General features: G+C 38.9%; 1 protein-coding gene across 14 annotated transcripts in view; it reads right to left on the reverse strand.

Moving 5' to 3' along the window:
* dlg1 (discs, large homolog 1 (Drosophila)) overlaps window positions 1–14,251 on the reverse strand; it is a 163,567-nt gene that overhangs the window by 19,780 nt on the left and 129,536 nt on the right. For 13 of the 14 annotated variants that reach the window (XM_036570288.1, XM_036570287.1, XM_036570286.1 and 10 more), the window contains one exon: window positions 5,886–6,000. In XM_036570288.1, coding sequence (XP_036426181.1) covers window positions 5,886–6,000 — 115 coding nt within the window. Of the gene's footprint in view, window positions 1–5,885; window positions 6,001–7,631; window positions 7,778–14,251 lie in introns of those variants that run through there. The other variant, XM_036570290.1, reaches the window with a different exon arrangement.

The raw sequence follows: 14,251 nt of genomic DNA on the forward strand, positions 1-14,251 counted from the left end.
TCTGAACACTGATACTGATCAACAACCTAATAACAACACACTGTAAATTACTGTGCAAAAGTCAAAAAACACCACAGTCAAAAAGGCCATTATGTATTTTCATGTTATTAATTTTTCAGGTTTTAACAGAAGCTTCAACAACTAAATATAAATAATTTTACACTTTGCCTTTCATTCTTTTTGGGAGACTTGCTTTCAGTTTTTCAAAGAAATCTGCAAGGGATATTTTTTCACACCTCCAAAATTCAGTTTTAGAAGTTGGTTGCACTGAGAATACCAGCAACTTCTTTGTTAGATCTACAAATTTTCTTCTTTTTTTGTCTATTTCCTTTTCTCAGTAATGGCTTCTTAAGAGCTACACATCCTTCCAGACTTGTAGTGCTGCATTGTCTTCTCACAGTGGAAAGATGGACAGAAACAACTCTGGATTCTCTCAGATCAAAGAGTGGAGCTTGAATCATCTTATTAATTCAATTATTTTTAATATTGTCCCAGATTATCTTTTATCTAATTTATTCTTAATATGTACTCATATTCCCTTCCTCCTTTTTACTCCACTTCTTCGTTCATCTAGCATCTACCAGATGCACCACTTTAGACCTCGAGAAACCATTACATCAGCATTTGTTTTTTTCTGCTTTTTCACTTCTACACTTTTTTCCTATTATTAGCCATTTTCTTTGCTTAACATGCCTGTTACTCTTCCTCCATGCCTTCAAAATCTCTTCTGTCTGCAAGGCCTCTGTTTCTCACAATGTAACTCAATGACTAGGCACAAAAAGCCTGCATACTGTAGGTCTTCCTGTATTATTTCTAAACCCTACAGATTATACTTCAATAAAAACTAAAAAGAATTTTTAAAAACATTAAAAACATTTTTAAAATACTGAAACAGATTTAAAAACAACCACTTAACCTTTTTCATTATTTATCCCACAAAACCAGTGTTCCCCACTCTAATTCAACCACAGAGGCTTCCTGGTAAGCTAAATAGGCCACCGCATCTAAATACATGTACATGTGTGCATATGTCTGTGCGTTTGTGCATGCACACATTCGTGTGTATTTCAGTGTGTGAAGTGGAGCTGAAGTAACTAAGCTCCCATACTGCTCCTGAGTAGCTTATGCCTGCTCTCTCATTAATAATGAAGCACTACACTCTGCTCATGCAGTAGAAAGGATGAGAGCAGGACAGAGTTGAACTCAGAGGAGCTCTGAAGAACACATGGTGGCCGGCGTCTTCTTTATCCCCAAAAAACACACCATCAACTAGACTGTGCTTCATATATCCTACACTGGAAAAATGCAGTTTCTGAAGACATGTCACAGCTATTTCGGCAGTGTTGTGATTAATCTTCATTTGTTTACTAATGATAAAATAATGATCAGCGTCAGACAGATTTTTAGATTTGACTGATATTTCAAACCGATACTTGAGTATGAATTTATTGTACTCTGAAAAGGCAGAATGTTTAGGTGAACTCTGGATTACTATACTAAAATACGTGCATTTTATTCATTTTACTCTGTAACATTACAGAAATAAAAGTTATGTTTCTTTGTAGTGCTAATCCAAGTTGATCTCCTTCTGATTTATATGCCTTATAAATGTTTATGTAGCGGTACTTGCAGTTATTTGCATGAAAAATATTGGTTAGCAGCCCACAATTCCCATATCGGTGCATTCTTAACTTGTGTAGAAAAAAGTAAAAGTGTAGAAAATTTCTCTTGTGTGGAATGTGGTCTTTACATCTCAAAATATTTAGTAAGATAACTGGTCATATAAAAGCTACATATTATAGGTCTGCCTGGATTATTTCAAGTCAATAAAGGTATAATGACAAAATGAAAATCTGAAATTTGCACTGAAATTTTAATTTACGCTCCTTATGCTGCGATTACACAATGTTGCTGAAAAAACACCATTCTGCGCCTCATAGCAGAACTGGCAATGAAATACGACTAACGACAGCATGAAGCCAGGTCAGCGTTGCCATGGTGATAGCACTGCTGGCGTTTCTGCCCATGTACCGGGCGAAGGAGTTAGTCACTATTTTATCTTAAAAGTTTTCATTTACATTCAGGAGTTGTACATGAAAAATTCAGTGCCCAACTTTCCAAACAAATCGACATTCTGCGGTACCAAAATTTGGAATATCGTGTTTGCTGTAAACTGTCTACCGTCGACATGTGAATGCAGCATCTCTTATGACGACCTCTTATTTGCTATCTTTTGTGAGAACCACTGTCAATAGTCAAAACTGGGCATCTGGTCCCAACCTATCAGAGTACAGTGGACAGGGGTGGGAGGAGCTATACATGCACCACTGCTCAAAAGGCTGGGCTTATTTGTCTGAAGGGACTTATACATTCTTAAAAATACATGTAAACATTTTCTAAGAGGGTGGCACAGAAAGCATCAAAAAAGTTCTACTTTTAATGGAATCTTGACCTCAGAATAAAAATCGCATCAAACCTGACAACATGTGTATCGTTACACCCCTACAAATCAAAATTCTAACAAACTATACTTACTAATCATGAAAAATCAAAACTATTTTTAAAGACCATTTCCAGAATTTTAAACAAAACTAATGTGGTGAAGAACAGCAGCTTTAAAAAACAGGGTCTATAGAGTCACACCCCATCTTCAGTGGCTGGTAATAAACTAAATCTCTCGGAAATAGACAGTAGCTTTGGGTCTAATCCTATGATGGCAAGAGTTTGAAAATAAAACTACCCAGAGCAAACTGGTGTGCTCCAGCTCGCAGCTCGCAGGCAGAGTATTTTTGGAAGAGCTTCCAGTGCACTGGCACTGCACATTACATTACATCCTCACTGAGCACGGAAACAAACCAGCACCACTCTTCATGTTTTAAAACTCTTATTTACCGCAGTCAGAGCAGATGTGCCCATTACTGAGTAGATGTAATGTGTCAATCCAACTATGTTCATTTTATTGCTTCCTAAGAGATTCTGTTTCTCACACTGAAATGGCCAAAGGCTGTAGGTTACAACAAGCACTGTGATTTTACTAATGATCATATGACAGATGTTTTAATGAACAGAATTATCTGTCCTCTAAAGGAAATCACAGCTCTAATGCACCACACTCCAACCAGGCCAAAATGTCACAGCCACTCTCCTCCAGCAGAGCCCAGGGGTATTAGAGACGCACAGTGTGTCAGACACAGTCCACTCTTCACCAGGCCTGTTAGACCACACAACTGGGAAGAATAACACTGAACACTGGGGATCCAGGCCCCTCCAAACATAGAGGTTTAGGCTTCTGAAGTAGCATAGTCATCTTGTAGTTGGCAACATGCCCATAAAAGAAACTCTAGGTCAAAACCTTGTTACCACAATTCCCTTATCGGTGCATCCTTAGAAAAATGTTGTAAAATGAGGTCATTAAGGAATCGGGATGCACCCTCTAAAATCATGCCCCTCTTTCAATATAAACTGGGCAGCCCTAATCTTGGAAAGTGCTTATGTAAGCAGTTTCCTTACCTATCCCAAGACTGATGTGGGTTTTCCTGCCCACATCTCTTCAACAAAACTATGTTTCATGTTTTGTTTCATTTCTATCTAAATTTATTAATTCATATTTTCCTGGATGTTTACTTTAAGCTGCTTTGGCAGTAATATTGCAATCTGCAACAATTTGAGTAGCTGGAGTTTTTCTAGAATATGGCTGAAAAACGTACTCTGATGTGATGTAACTTCAAGGAGTGTTAATTTCCTTGTAGCATGTATGTACATCATTCGGATTTCAACTACTTAACTACGTAATTCACTGACATTCAGGTGTATAAAAGACAAAGCATTTAAGGTTTGGAACATTCATGTTAAACACAGGGCGTGAAAACGGTTAGACCTGGAGTTCCTTGGTGCGGGAAAAAAACGATTCTTAGATGCATCGCAATGCGGACGTGAACGATTCTGAATCGATTCACAAATGTCAAAAAATGATTTTCTAAATATTTAATTTATAACGTAATGTTGACGGAACGTAAAAGGCAGAACTTGGAAGTGGGTAAGTGCAGCGCCCGGACAGGCTGTGGCAGCACATAACAAAAACACAACTGGATGCTTTAAGCTTCAGCTATAGCCGCTTTCCTCCCCTTTACCTCAGGAAACTGTTCCTCAAAAGTTCAATAGTTTCTTCTAAAATGTCTCTCATCGTTCGACTGTTTTACGAGGCTGAAGTCGCTTCTCATTCTCCAGCTTCTCGTTCAAATTTTCCCGTTCCACCTTAAATTCTGACACAACGAGACCAAAACCGAAGTTATAAAATCACTGAATTAAACGGACAGGACGGCTGTAACATGTGCTGCGTGGACATCCATCACCACTGGATCTTATGTCACCGTAACTGCGCATTTTATCACAGATGAGTGGCAGCAGCGTCTCATGAGCTCCAAACAAGAGCAGTGAATGAGAGCCTTCTAGTTCACTTGCCACATCACTTCCATTTGATTTATTAATAAAAGATATTAGAAGTAAATACATGGATCATTACAAATACTTCGTTTTAAAAGTACCAAGTCCTCAGACAGTGAGAAAATAGAAACGCTGTATAGAACTTAATACTTTTAACAGTCCACCAAGGCACTAAAGTCCACACACTGTTGATAATGAGTTTTACCAGACTAACAATTTGAGCATTTATAGATCTACAGGGCTCTACTGATATAAAGATTAAGAGATGTGATTTCAGATTTCAGCAAAGTCCCTCTCTTTGGGACTTCGATGAAGAGCCCTGTGTTATGACTCATACTACGGCACAGTCCAGAAAACCATAACAGGATACAGCAGCACAGCACTGGGGGGACACTCCAGCAGGAGGAATAATTACCACCAGTAACTGGTGCAGTGGAGAGAGAAGAGCAGGGGAGTTTACTCAGGTGAAAACACACAAATGTAAATAACAGCATATTATACTGCCTTCTTCTGGAGCTGGACCTCTTCAAGCCTTTCAGTAACCACAAGCAGAACATATAAACAATATCTTCTGTAGGTTCTGCAGGGCTGCACCACTGGCTCTAGTCCATCAGCACCAGGTGCTATGACAGTAAGTGGCCTTAACCAGCAGCTGCTCTGAAAACGTCAGCAGTGGCCATAATTAACACCAATAATAATCTGCAGCGATTGCGGCATCTTACGTTATCACAACAGACCATCCATCATCCAGGGCATGCAGAGGCATCAGTAGAGCTGCACCATATGGACAAAACACTAGTACTGCTATGATGTTGCTGCATATTGCGATTGAGATATGCCTTGCAATATATTAAAATCATGTTCAGTGAATCAATAATGTGACAAGATTAAAGTCTGGCCAGAACTATTTTATGCAAATTTCTTTACTTATGTTGGATTACGTGAAACACCCATGGAAGCACTGTGATTGGTCAGGATGCTCACAGTGTGCAGTAAAAACATTGTGATTGGTCAGATGGCTTATTTTGCACATTGGACCTCTATCACAATACAAATAAACTAACAATAGACTGCAAGCCTAATCATTATAACACTGTAAACCTCTCATCAATCACATTCTCAACTTTCTTGGCTAGTTGTAGGAAGAGCCTTTAATTACTATGGAATTATTACCTTATGTGAATGTTTTTCACACTCAATCATTTGATTAAAAAAAACCCTTTTGCTTTTATGTGGCATCGCTACCCAAGAACCCTTTTTAGCCTTTATTTTTAAGATTCTAGTAATGGTCTACTTAATGTGAGCACAGCTAAAATGGAGAAAATGACTACAGTAAAAGTGAACACGTTGCGCTCTGGAGAGAGCCACTCTAATGTGGCCGACCTTCAGGAGGAACTCGCGGGAGGGAAAGTGTAATTAACAGAGAATGAGGGAGGTCTCACCTGACGTACAGCGTCCTCTTCTGGCTTGTGCGCAGCGAGCCGGAGCCTGAACTGATACTACTGTTCATCATCTGCTCCCGGAGATCATGGATTTTGGCTTCAAAGCGACTGTACTCTGTGTAAAGAAAAGAGAAACACAGCATGATACATCCTGCTGAACAGTGCCAACAACAACAACAGAGTGCCTTACAGAGCGAGAGAATCATATATCAACACTGCTGTAAGAAAACCTTTCAGCTCCAAAACAGGAACTTTACAAAAGGAAAAACATTCTTAGCTATTAGTTAATATTATAAAATTTTATTTCAAGTCATTTTGAACCATTTCTATCAATTTCTGTTGGTCCATTCACTGTGAAATGTTCACAGAATGTGAAGAAGAGCCATTTTCAAATGATGTAAAGAATTAAAAAGAGAAAAATGAAGTTACAAGGCGGCAAGAAAGAGAGACACATAGAGAGAGAGAGAGAGAGACAGACAGAGAGAGAGAAATAGTGTAAAGAAGTACAACTATATATAAAATATTAAGTTACAACGTTTTGAGGGAGAGAGAGTGATAGAGAGATAAATAGAGAAAATACAGAGAAAGAGAAATAGAGACAGAAGAGAGAGGAGAAGAGAGAAAGAGATATAGGAAAAAGAGAAAAAGAGAGAAAGTAAGACAGGAATACTGGAAAGAGAAAGAGAGAGGAGATAAGAGAGCAAGAGAAAGACAAAGAAAGAGAAAAAGAGACATAAAAACATAAAAAATGGAGTTACAAGGTTTTAAGAGAGAGAGAAAGACAGAGAGACACAGAGAAAGAAAGAGACAGAGTGAAAAGAGAGAAAGACAATGACAGAGAGAGAGAGAGAGAGAGGAAAAAGAACCTGTGTAAAGCAATAAAAATGGAAAAAACTGAGTTTTTGAGAGAGAGAGATATAGATACAGAGTGAGAGAAAGAGAGTGAGCGCAATAGTACCCTTACTGAAAAGAGGTTGTATTTGATTGAAATCTCTGCTGAACCTTGAGTGTTCTTCTGACTGCTCACTGAGTTTACACAGACACACACACACACACACACATACACACACACACACACACACACACAGATATACACACATAAACAGAGCTGCATGAACATGTGCACAGCTGTGCAGCTCTTGCTGCTAGAGTGATAATAAGAGCAGATATAGGCTGACGTTTCAGGAGCCATTCATAATAGATAGGGGACAGTCTCATACACTCAGCCTTTCAGGGTCTCCCACTGTCTCCATGTGAAAGAGCTCTGCTCTCACCAGACAGCAATGGTGAAAATGTGCTCAATGATTTATTCAACAGTTTTAACCCAATTTGTTTGCTAATGCTCTTTCCCTCTGTCTGACCCGCACTGCTCTCAATCAAAAATGCACACTACATGTCTGTTGCAAAGTAACATAAAAATGTAAGTGCAAAATAACTGCATTTGCTCAAGAACTGCTTTACAGTAACCTGTGGTCAGACAGAGGGGCATTACGGACAGAGCGTCCAAAAGTCATACGATAAAACAGAACCATACAAGCTACAATCAGACAGGAAATCAACGAAAAGCTGCTACAGTTACAAAATTCCTACATCCTACAAAACAGAGACATGAGAATTTTACCCGAACAGCACAGTTAACAGAGCTAACACACAACAGAGCACATCAAAACGCAAAGTTAAAGCAGAGAAAAGAACACAGCCTATAACGTCCCATAAAATCAGCAAGTCACAACCGTTCTTACTCACAGTCTCTCTCACTGCTGGCCGAGCGACAGAGATAAAAGGTGATGACGGTGTTTGTGGAGGCTGCTCTCTGCCTTTCTGATACTAACCACCCATGTGAGAGGGAAATGATGTTGTGGTGCTGAAGGACAGCTCCCCACTCACACTCAGCTCAGAGAGAGAGAGAGAGAGAGAGAGAGAGAGAGAGAGAGAGAGAGAGAGGAGAGAGAGAGAGAGAGAAAGAGGGAGAGAGAGAGAGAGAGAGAGAAACCCAGGCACTCCTGCGTAAAGCCCGCTCTCCGAAAACCTCCAGCATAAAAACACAACAGATGCTAATGAAGTACACTTTCCCCTCCCACCTCTCTCACTGTGTGTGTGCATGTAAGAGTGTGTGTGTGTGCAGGCTTGTTTTTCAAAATTTTGGGACAAAAATGTCCTGACTTTTTCATATTATATATATATATATATATATATATATATATATATATATATATATATATATATATACACAAATAAACGCAAATGGGAATATATTATTACACATAGATAACTGCCTATATTACACATGGGACACTATTATTACAAACAGTACTGTGCGAATGTTTTAGGCACCTGAGAAAAATAGATTCAAAAAGCTATTTATCCGTACGGTAAGAGTTTGTTTTCAATGTGTTTACAATGTGTAGTGATTTTATGTGTCAATGTGTTTGTTTAATCATTTACAAACCTCTCATGGCAGTTTTTTGGATTACATTTTTAATTGTCATCCAATACCTGGTTTGGTTAATAAATACCTCATTATGTTCAATCGTGTGCTTGTGATGGAATTTAACAGATCTATGTGATGGCTGAGGATGTTGTGTAAATGTTGTTCTACAAATTAGAGCTCACAAGATGTCAACTACTTTTCAGAAAACACAGAAGTCTTCTTAACTTTACTGTATTTATGTTTTTTTTTTTGCATTTACTCTAATGATATATGGTGTTTTTACAAGCAAACACAAACATGCAAACATTGCAAGAATCAATTTCAATAATGTACTTTGATGCCTAGGTACCTAAGTACTGTTTAACAGAAAATTACACAGAAGCCTCAATAACTCAATAATAATGGAGTGACTTGGTACTGGCTGGCGCTGGCCTCTAGATCCTTGTGAGGCACGGGAGTGCTGACGGCCAAGCCAGGAGGCTCATGGGAGGTACACGCACTCCAGAAAAGGGACTTAAATGTTGTTTATGTTGTTGTTTGTCAGGTAAGTGTTTGTGGTATGTGTTTATTGTATTGTTCTGTTTCGAGTGCGAGTTTAGTTAATGTAGGTTGGTGGTCACCGTGAGGGTGAAGTGTATGGCCAGTGGTGACCTCCCCCCGTGAGTTCAGTGCTTTGCATGTGCCTTTCTGCCCTGGTGTTTACTAAAGAGCACTGTTCAACACCTCCCCCACGTCTACTCTTTGCCTTTATTACAGTTTTCAATCTTTTGCAGGGACATTTTTCCACATCTTCAGTCTTAACAGTTAGCTGCATTTTCCGCTTATCATGCTGTAAGTCATTCCAAACACATTCAATGGTGTTGAGGTCTGGACTCTGGGGTGGACAGTCCATTGTTCTGAAAGCAACAGCACCTTCTTTGTTTGGTTTGAAAATGATATTCCTTTTTGTCTTTCCTTTTCCCAAGACTATAGTGTTTAGCAGTCTTCTCCCAGTGGAAGGATGGGGGGAAAAAAAAAATTCTGATTTTTTTTCAAATCTGAAGCAAGAGTGGAACTTGATTTGATCTCAAAGATGAAAGTTTTGAGTACTGTTTATATGATGGTGACAGTTTTTGGCCTACCAGGTCTTGCATGATTGTTTGAGTCCCATTTGCTCTGCGTCTTTTAATAATTTCTGAAGGCTTTTGCGAACTTCAGTTTTTTTTTGTTTTTGTTTTTTTTTTTACTTATTTTCTAATGAGTTTCCTGTTACTTGAACTTGCACTTAATGGCTGTTCTGACTGGAAGTTTAACAAAAATAAAATGGTTAATGACATTTGCGCAGTACTGCATATATAATACATATGGAACATTATATATATATATATATATATATATATATATATATATATATATATATATATATGATACATGCTTGCTTATAAAACAAGCAAGCATGTATCACACACACAACACACAAGAGAAGAAGAGAAAACACACTGCTGATTTATGAGTTTTCAGTAAAATAAGACAATGAATGAAGCACTAGACACAGCGGCTTGCTGAGGTAGACAGGCAGGTGGCTGAAACGGGCTATAATCCTCATCATCAATTTAGCAAAATGATTCCAGGAGCTCAGAGGGAACACACACAAAAACAAAAGCATACACACAAATCACATACGTGACTCAGTGTCTTGAAAGGCAAACTCTCAAAAGTCGCTCTCCAGAGAGTCTGTGAATAAGGTGATTATCATGCATTATGAGGCATACGATTTCAGCAGAATCAGGTCTATGGTCATAAACAGCTCTCCAGAAGGAGAACAATGGAAATCATCTTGCGGCAGAAACACGAGTCAGCTGTGTTCAAATGCAAAGAACAGCAGATCAAAAGACCAAATGCTATGCTAATAGTTAACATCAGCCCATACAGGAAGACAAACCACAGACAAACCCCTCAGTCCCGCAGGATTCCTCTCATTTTCAGACTACATTAGGGAAATCAGAGTTGTGACGCAAGTTCTGCCACAGCCAATGTCGAATCTATTTTAAACAATTACGATTACACAAAATATTAGTGCCTTTCTGTCATCCTCAAACACATGAATTGTTTAAAAAAACATTGTTTTGCTGTTTTACTCCCAAATGTAATGCCTCATAGACACTAGGCACATCTTTGCCAGCGTCAGCTTTTGATTGACTATTTTTTTTAAAAGAACAAAAGCTTTTGTGCATTCGGAAACAATATCAGCTACTACACAAAGAGTGCATGGCTAATGATAATAGATAGTTTGAATGGATTATTAATCAACGCTGCGTAATTCTCACAGAAGCACTCAGACTGCACACTCTGCGACCAAAAAAAAAAACGTCCAAAAGTAATTGCAGACATAATTAGACTGTTCCTCATTTCCTGAGCTGGGCTGAAGCGAGGGAGGACAGACAGAGAGAGACAGCAAAACTCCATAAAGAAACCCACCAATCCCGGTTAAGAACACAGCACAGCAGCCCCCAGGCAGCAGGAGAGACAGCTAATCCTTCACAGATTACAGTCAATACCCCCTACCCACACAGACACACACCCCACAACAGCCGCAGAAAGGAGGAGAGAAGTTCCATCCCTCGAAACGAAATGATCAGGCCACATTTTAACTAAGGGTTGTAACTATGACACAAATTTCATGATGCGATATGCACTGTGCTTCTTGCAGCACAATACAATACATATTCAATATAGAAGTAATAAAGAAATGCCAACATTCATTTTGCTTTAAGACTGCAGTGCTGAGTGAAAGCATAATTAACACAAGCAAGTCATTTTCTTTAAAGACAAATATATTTAAATAAACACAAAGCGCACACGGCTGCCAAGCCTGTCTTTTAGGAACATCATAGAATGTTTTTAACTGAACAGTGGAAATGGTTAATGTTAATGTAATGTCAATTAAAAAAATGTCAATTTAATGTATCGCATCAAGGCATGTTTTGTGCTGCACCTGCACTCGTATGTACAATGTTTCCCTTCGCCACAAATGTTTTCAATCAGCTGAGAGATGTTTGGTGTCAGAAGTTGTCCCAGTTCTTTGCTTGCAGCTAAAAGGAAAATGCAGCTAACAAGTAAGAGAACTAGTACCAAATTGTTATGTAATCTTAAATAGGCTTGCTTATGTGGATTTTGACACTGTATGGCACATTGTCTATAGGAACAGACAAAAGTACATTACAGGCCTGTGGCCAGTGGTGGTTTATTGGTAACATCCCCTTGTGACGGTAAAAACTTGTTCCTTTATTGATTTAATTACTTCAAATCACAGCAAGACAGAATATATTACAGAATGTATTACAGCTCCACCCTCAGAGTGAACTGGGTTTATGATTTATTATCATAAAAGAATACTGCTGTCTTGCTGAGTCTTACATTTTAGGACATCCTCACACCACAGCGTCAGGTTTCAGACTGAAAATGATTTTGGGAAAAAAAAAAACAAGTAAAAACATGTCTCTAAGCAGCCAGAAACTCTCAGATGATAGTCTGTGTGAAAATTTGTAATTCTGTTCTTTCTTACTACGATTATTACAGCTTCGCAGCCAAAATAAAGATAACATACTACAATCACAACTTCTACTAAACTGCATTTTATAATGTTCCTTTATATGATGAAGATTAAGACACAACTCACATATCATTATGCTTTCTCCTGCATCCATTGGAAAAAAACTCCCTCCCCAACTTGGTTTAACCATTTAACACAGTTATTTTCCACACAGGTACCCAAACAAGATGACTCTGTTACTGGCACAGGTCTAGTACATAACATAGCTAAAACCAGCAGCAGCCAATTTAAAGCCTGAATTTTGCATTCATAGCTCCTTGTCTCACAACCTGCATTTCAAAAAGAAAAGGTACTTTTTTAGAATACTTGCTCATTGTAGCACCCCTAACAACAATCACTTTGCGACCAATGAACACATTTCCTAAGTCACAAATTGTTTGTGTCCATAAGTAAAAAAAAAAACTGGTGTTGCAGCTGTATTTTTTTCTCACATAAGAGAGTCAGAATGCAGAAAGAAGCATGGAGCTTTCTGATGAATACCAAGGTTAGCTAAACTACAAGCAAGATACATACAATGATGAAATCAATGGTAACTCTAAAGCTCTGGCTCCAGCACAGAGCCTAAAGATAGAGCATGACTTTGCATTGCAAAAAGGATCTATAAATGAACCAAAAGCCACTGAGTGCCAAAAAAACTTTCAAATTTTCCACTTTCTAAGCCATCTGATTTTCCCCAAAGGTCATTTTTCTTCAGCAATGTTGTGTACTGTACACAAAAGTCATGTCATGAAGTGCGTGCAACATGACGTCGAACTCCACAATCTTAGGCATGAATTTTAAAGGAGGGAGCATTGGGATTTTGGCAGGGTAATCTCCTCCAGCACCTCATCACAGTCACTGCGCTGAGGTAATGCCATGCTAAAGCACTTCTTCACACATAATATTGACTAATGCTTTACTCATCTCCTTACGGCATCAAGAAGGAATTTACACTCTGTGCGAGTGTGTGCTTACATCTCAGCCCCACCACTGCTGATCCATCCCAGCACGTTCTGATCACACCCTTTAATGTGGCTTACGTGACAGGCATACAGAGAAGCAACTTTACCGTCAAATCCCAGCGACACACCGTCCTGACAGTACTGGCTTTTAGGGAAGTACAAAAAGTGCCTCTAACCCAATAAAATATACAACATAAACCATTTTGTACTTTCAAAACAGGTCCTTCCATCAAATTACCTATGCATGCACTAAGAGTGGATCAAATCCCTAGTTTGAATCCGACATGAGCGAGTTGGCAGCAGGGTTAAACGTTCATTTTAGTGTATGCGCTTAAATGAGTAAGGATCCACTAACAGTAAACAGCTCGGGGGCAGAAGCAGGCCCTTCCCTCAGCGCTCCACATCACATGCTGATGAGCGTGACGTTGAAGGACAGATCCTCAATGCCATTAAGCCTCACTGATCAAAGCACGGTGGCTTTGGGGGTTGGGATTTTCCTGAAGAGGATGTGCTCTGCTTGTCTACAGATATAATACCTCCAAGAGCTCTTTCAAATGTTGGGGTTCCTGCAAAATTTCTCTGAGTTTTCTCAGATCGCATAGATTTCTCAGAGTTTACATCATGGTAAATTTGGCTTAAATGTGTACAATCAGCAAAGGCATATTTTGTGTGTCAAGCTTACTAGTTTTGCATTGGAGCTAAAAGTAAAAAAGCTAAGAAGCAATGGAAGCTAGCGCAAAGTTAAGCCAAGTTGAGGTACTAAGCCGGTACTACACATTTTTTTTTAACAAGGTACAAACAGAAAAAACATAGCTTCAAAGATAAAGCAATGGTTTTAAAGTTCTAAGTCTGACAAGACGTGTGGAGTTACACGTATTTAAATATAATTTCAATGAAATATAGTACAACTCAGGTACTGAAGACGGACCCTTGAAAGTATCACCCTAGTGACAAGAAAGGAGCCACTATAGTGACCTTTTCTGAGAGTGCAACATCCAATAGACTTGCTGACACTGTATGATATGCTGACAAAAGTACATCATGTAGATAAAATCAACAGTAGCAGCCACTTCAAAGCATGGATTTTGTCTGTACTTTTAACAATAGCAGTTTGCCTGAGGCTCGCTGGTAGAAGTCTCCTTTACTTGCTACCTATATTAGCTTTCAAGCTTCAGTGAAAAACTACAGAAGCAAACTTCAGTCCCCAAAGATCTTTTAGCTGATCGACTACAATTGGGCTATGGGAAATTTTGCATTAATGTGATTTTTCACCAATTTGACAATTCCACTAACATCCATAACATCACCTTCCTCCTCTTTGAAGGACAGAGTCGTTTCAGCACTGACAAAAAGTGCTGAGTTCTGGATTCATCCCTGTGAGGCAGTGGGGAAAGACTGAGCT

This window comes from Colossoma macropomum, unplaced genomic scaffold (genome assembly GCF_904425465.1).
Source record: "Colossoma macropomum unplaced genomic scaffold, Colossoma_macropomum, whole genome shotgun sequence".
Taxonomy (NCBI): Eukaryota; Metazoa; Chordata; class Actinopteri; order Characiformes; family Serrasalmidae; genus Colossoma; species Colossoma macropomum.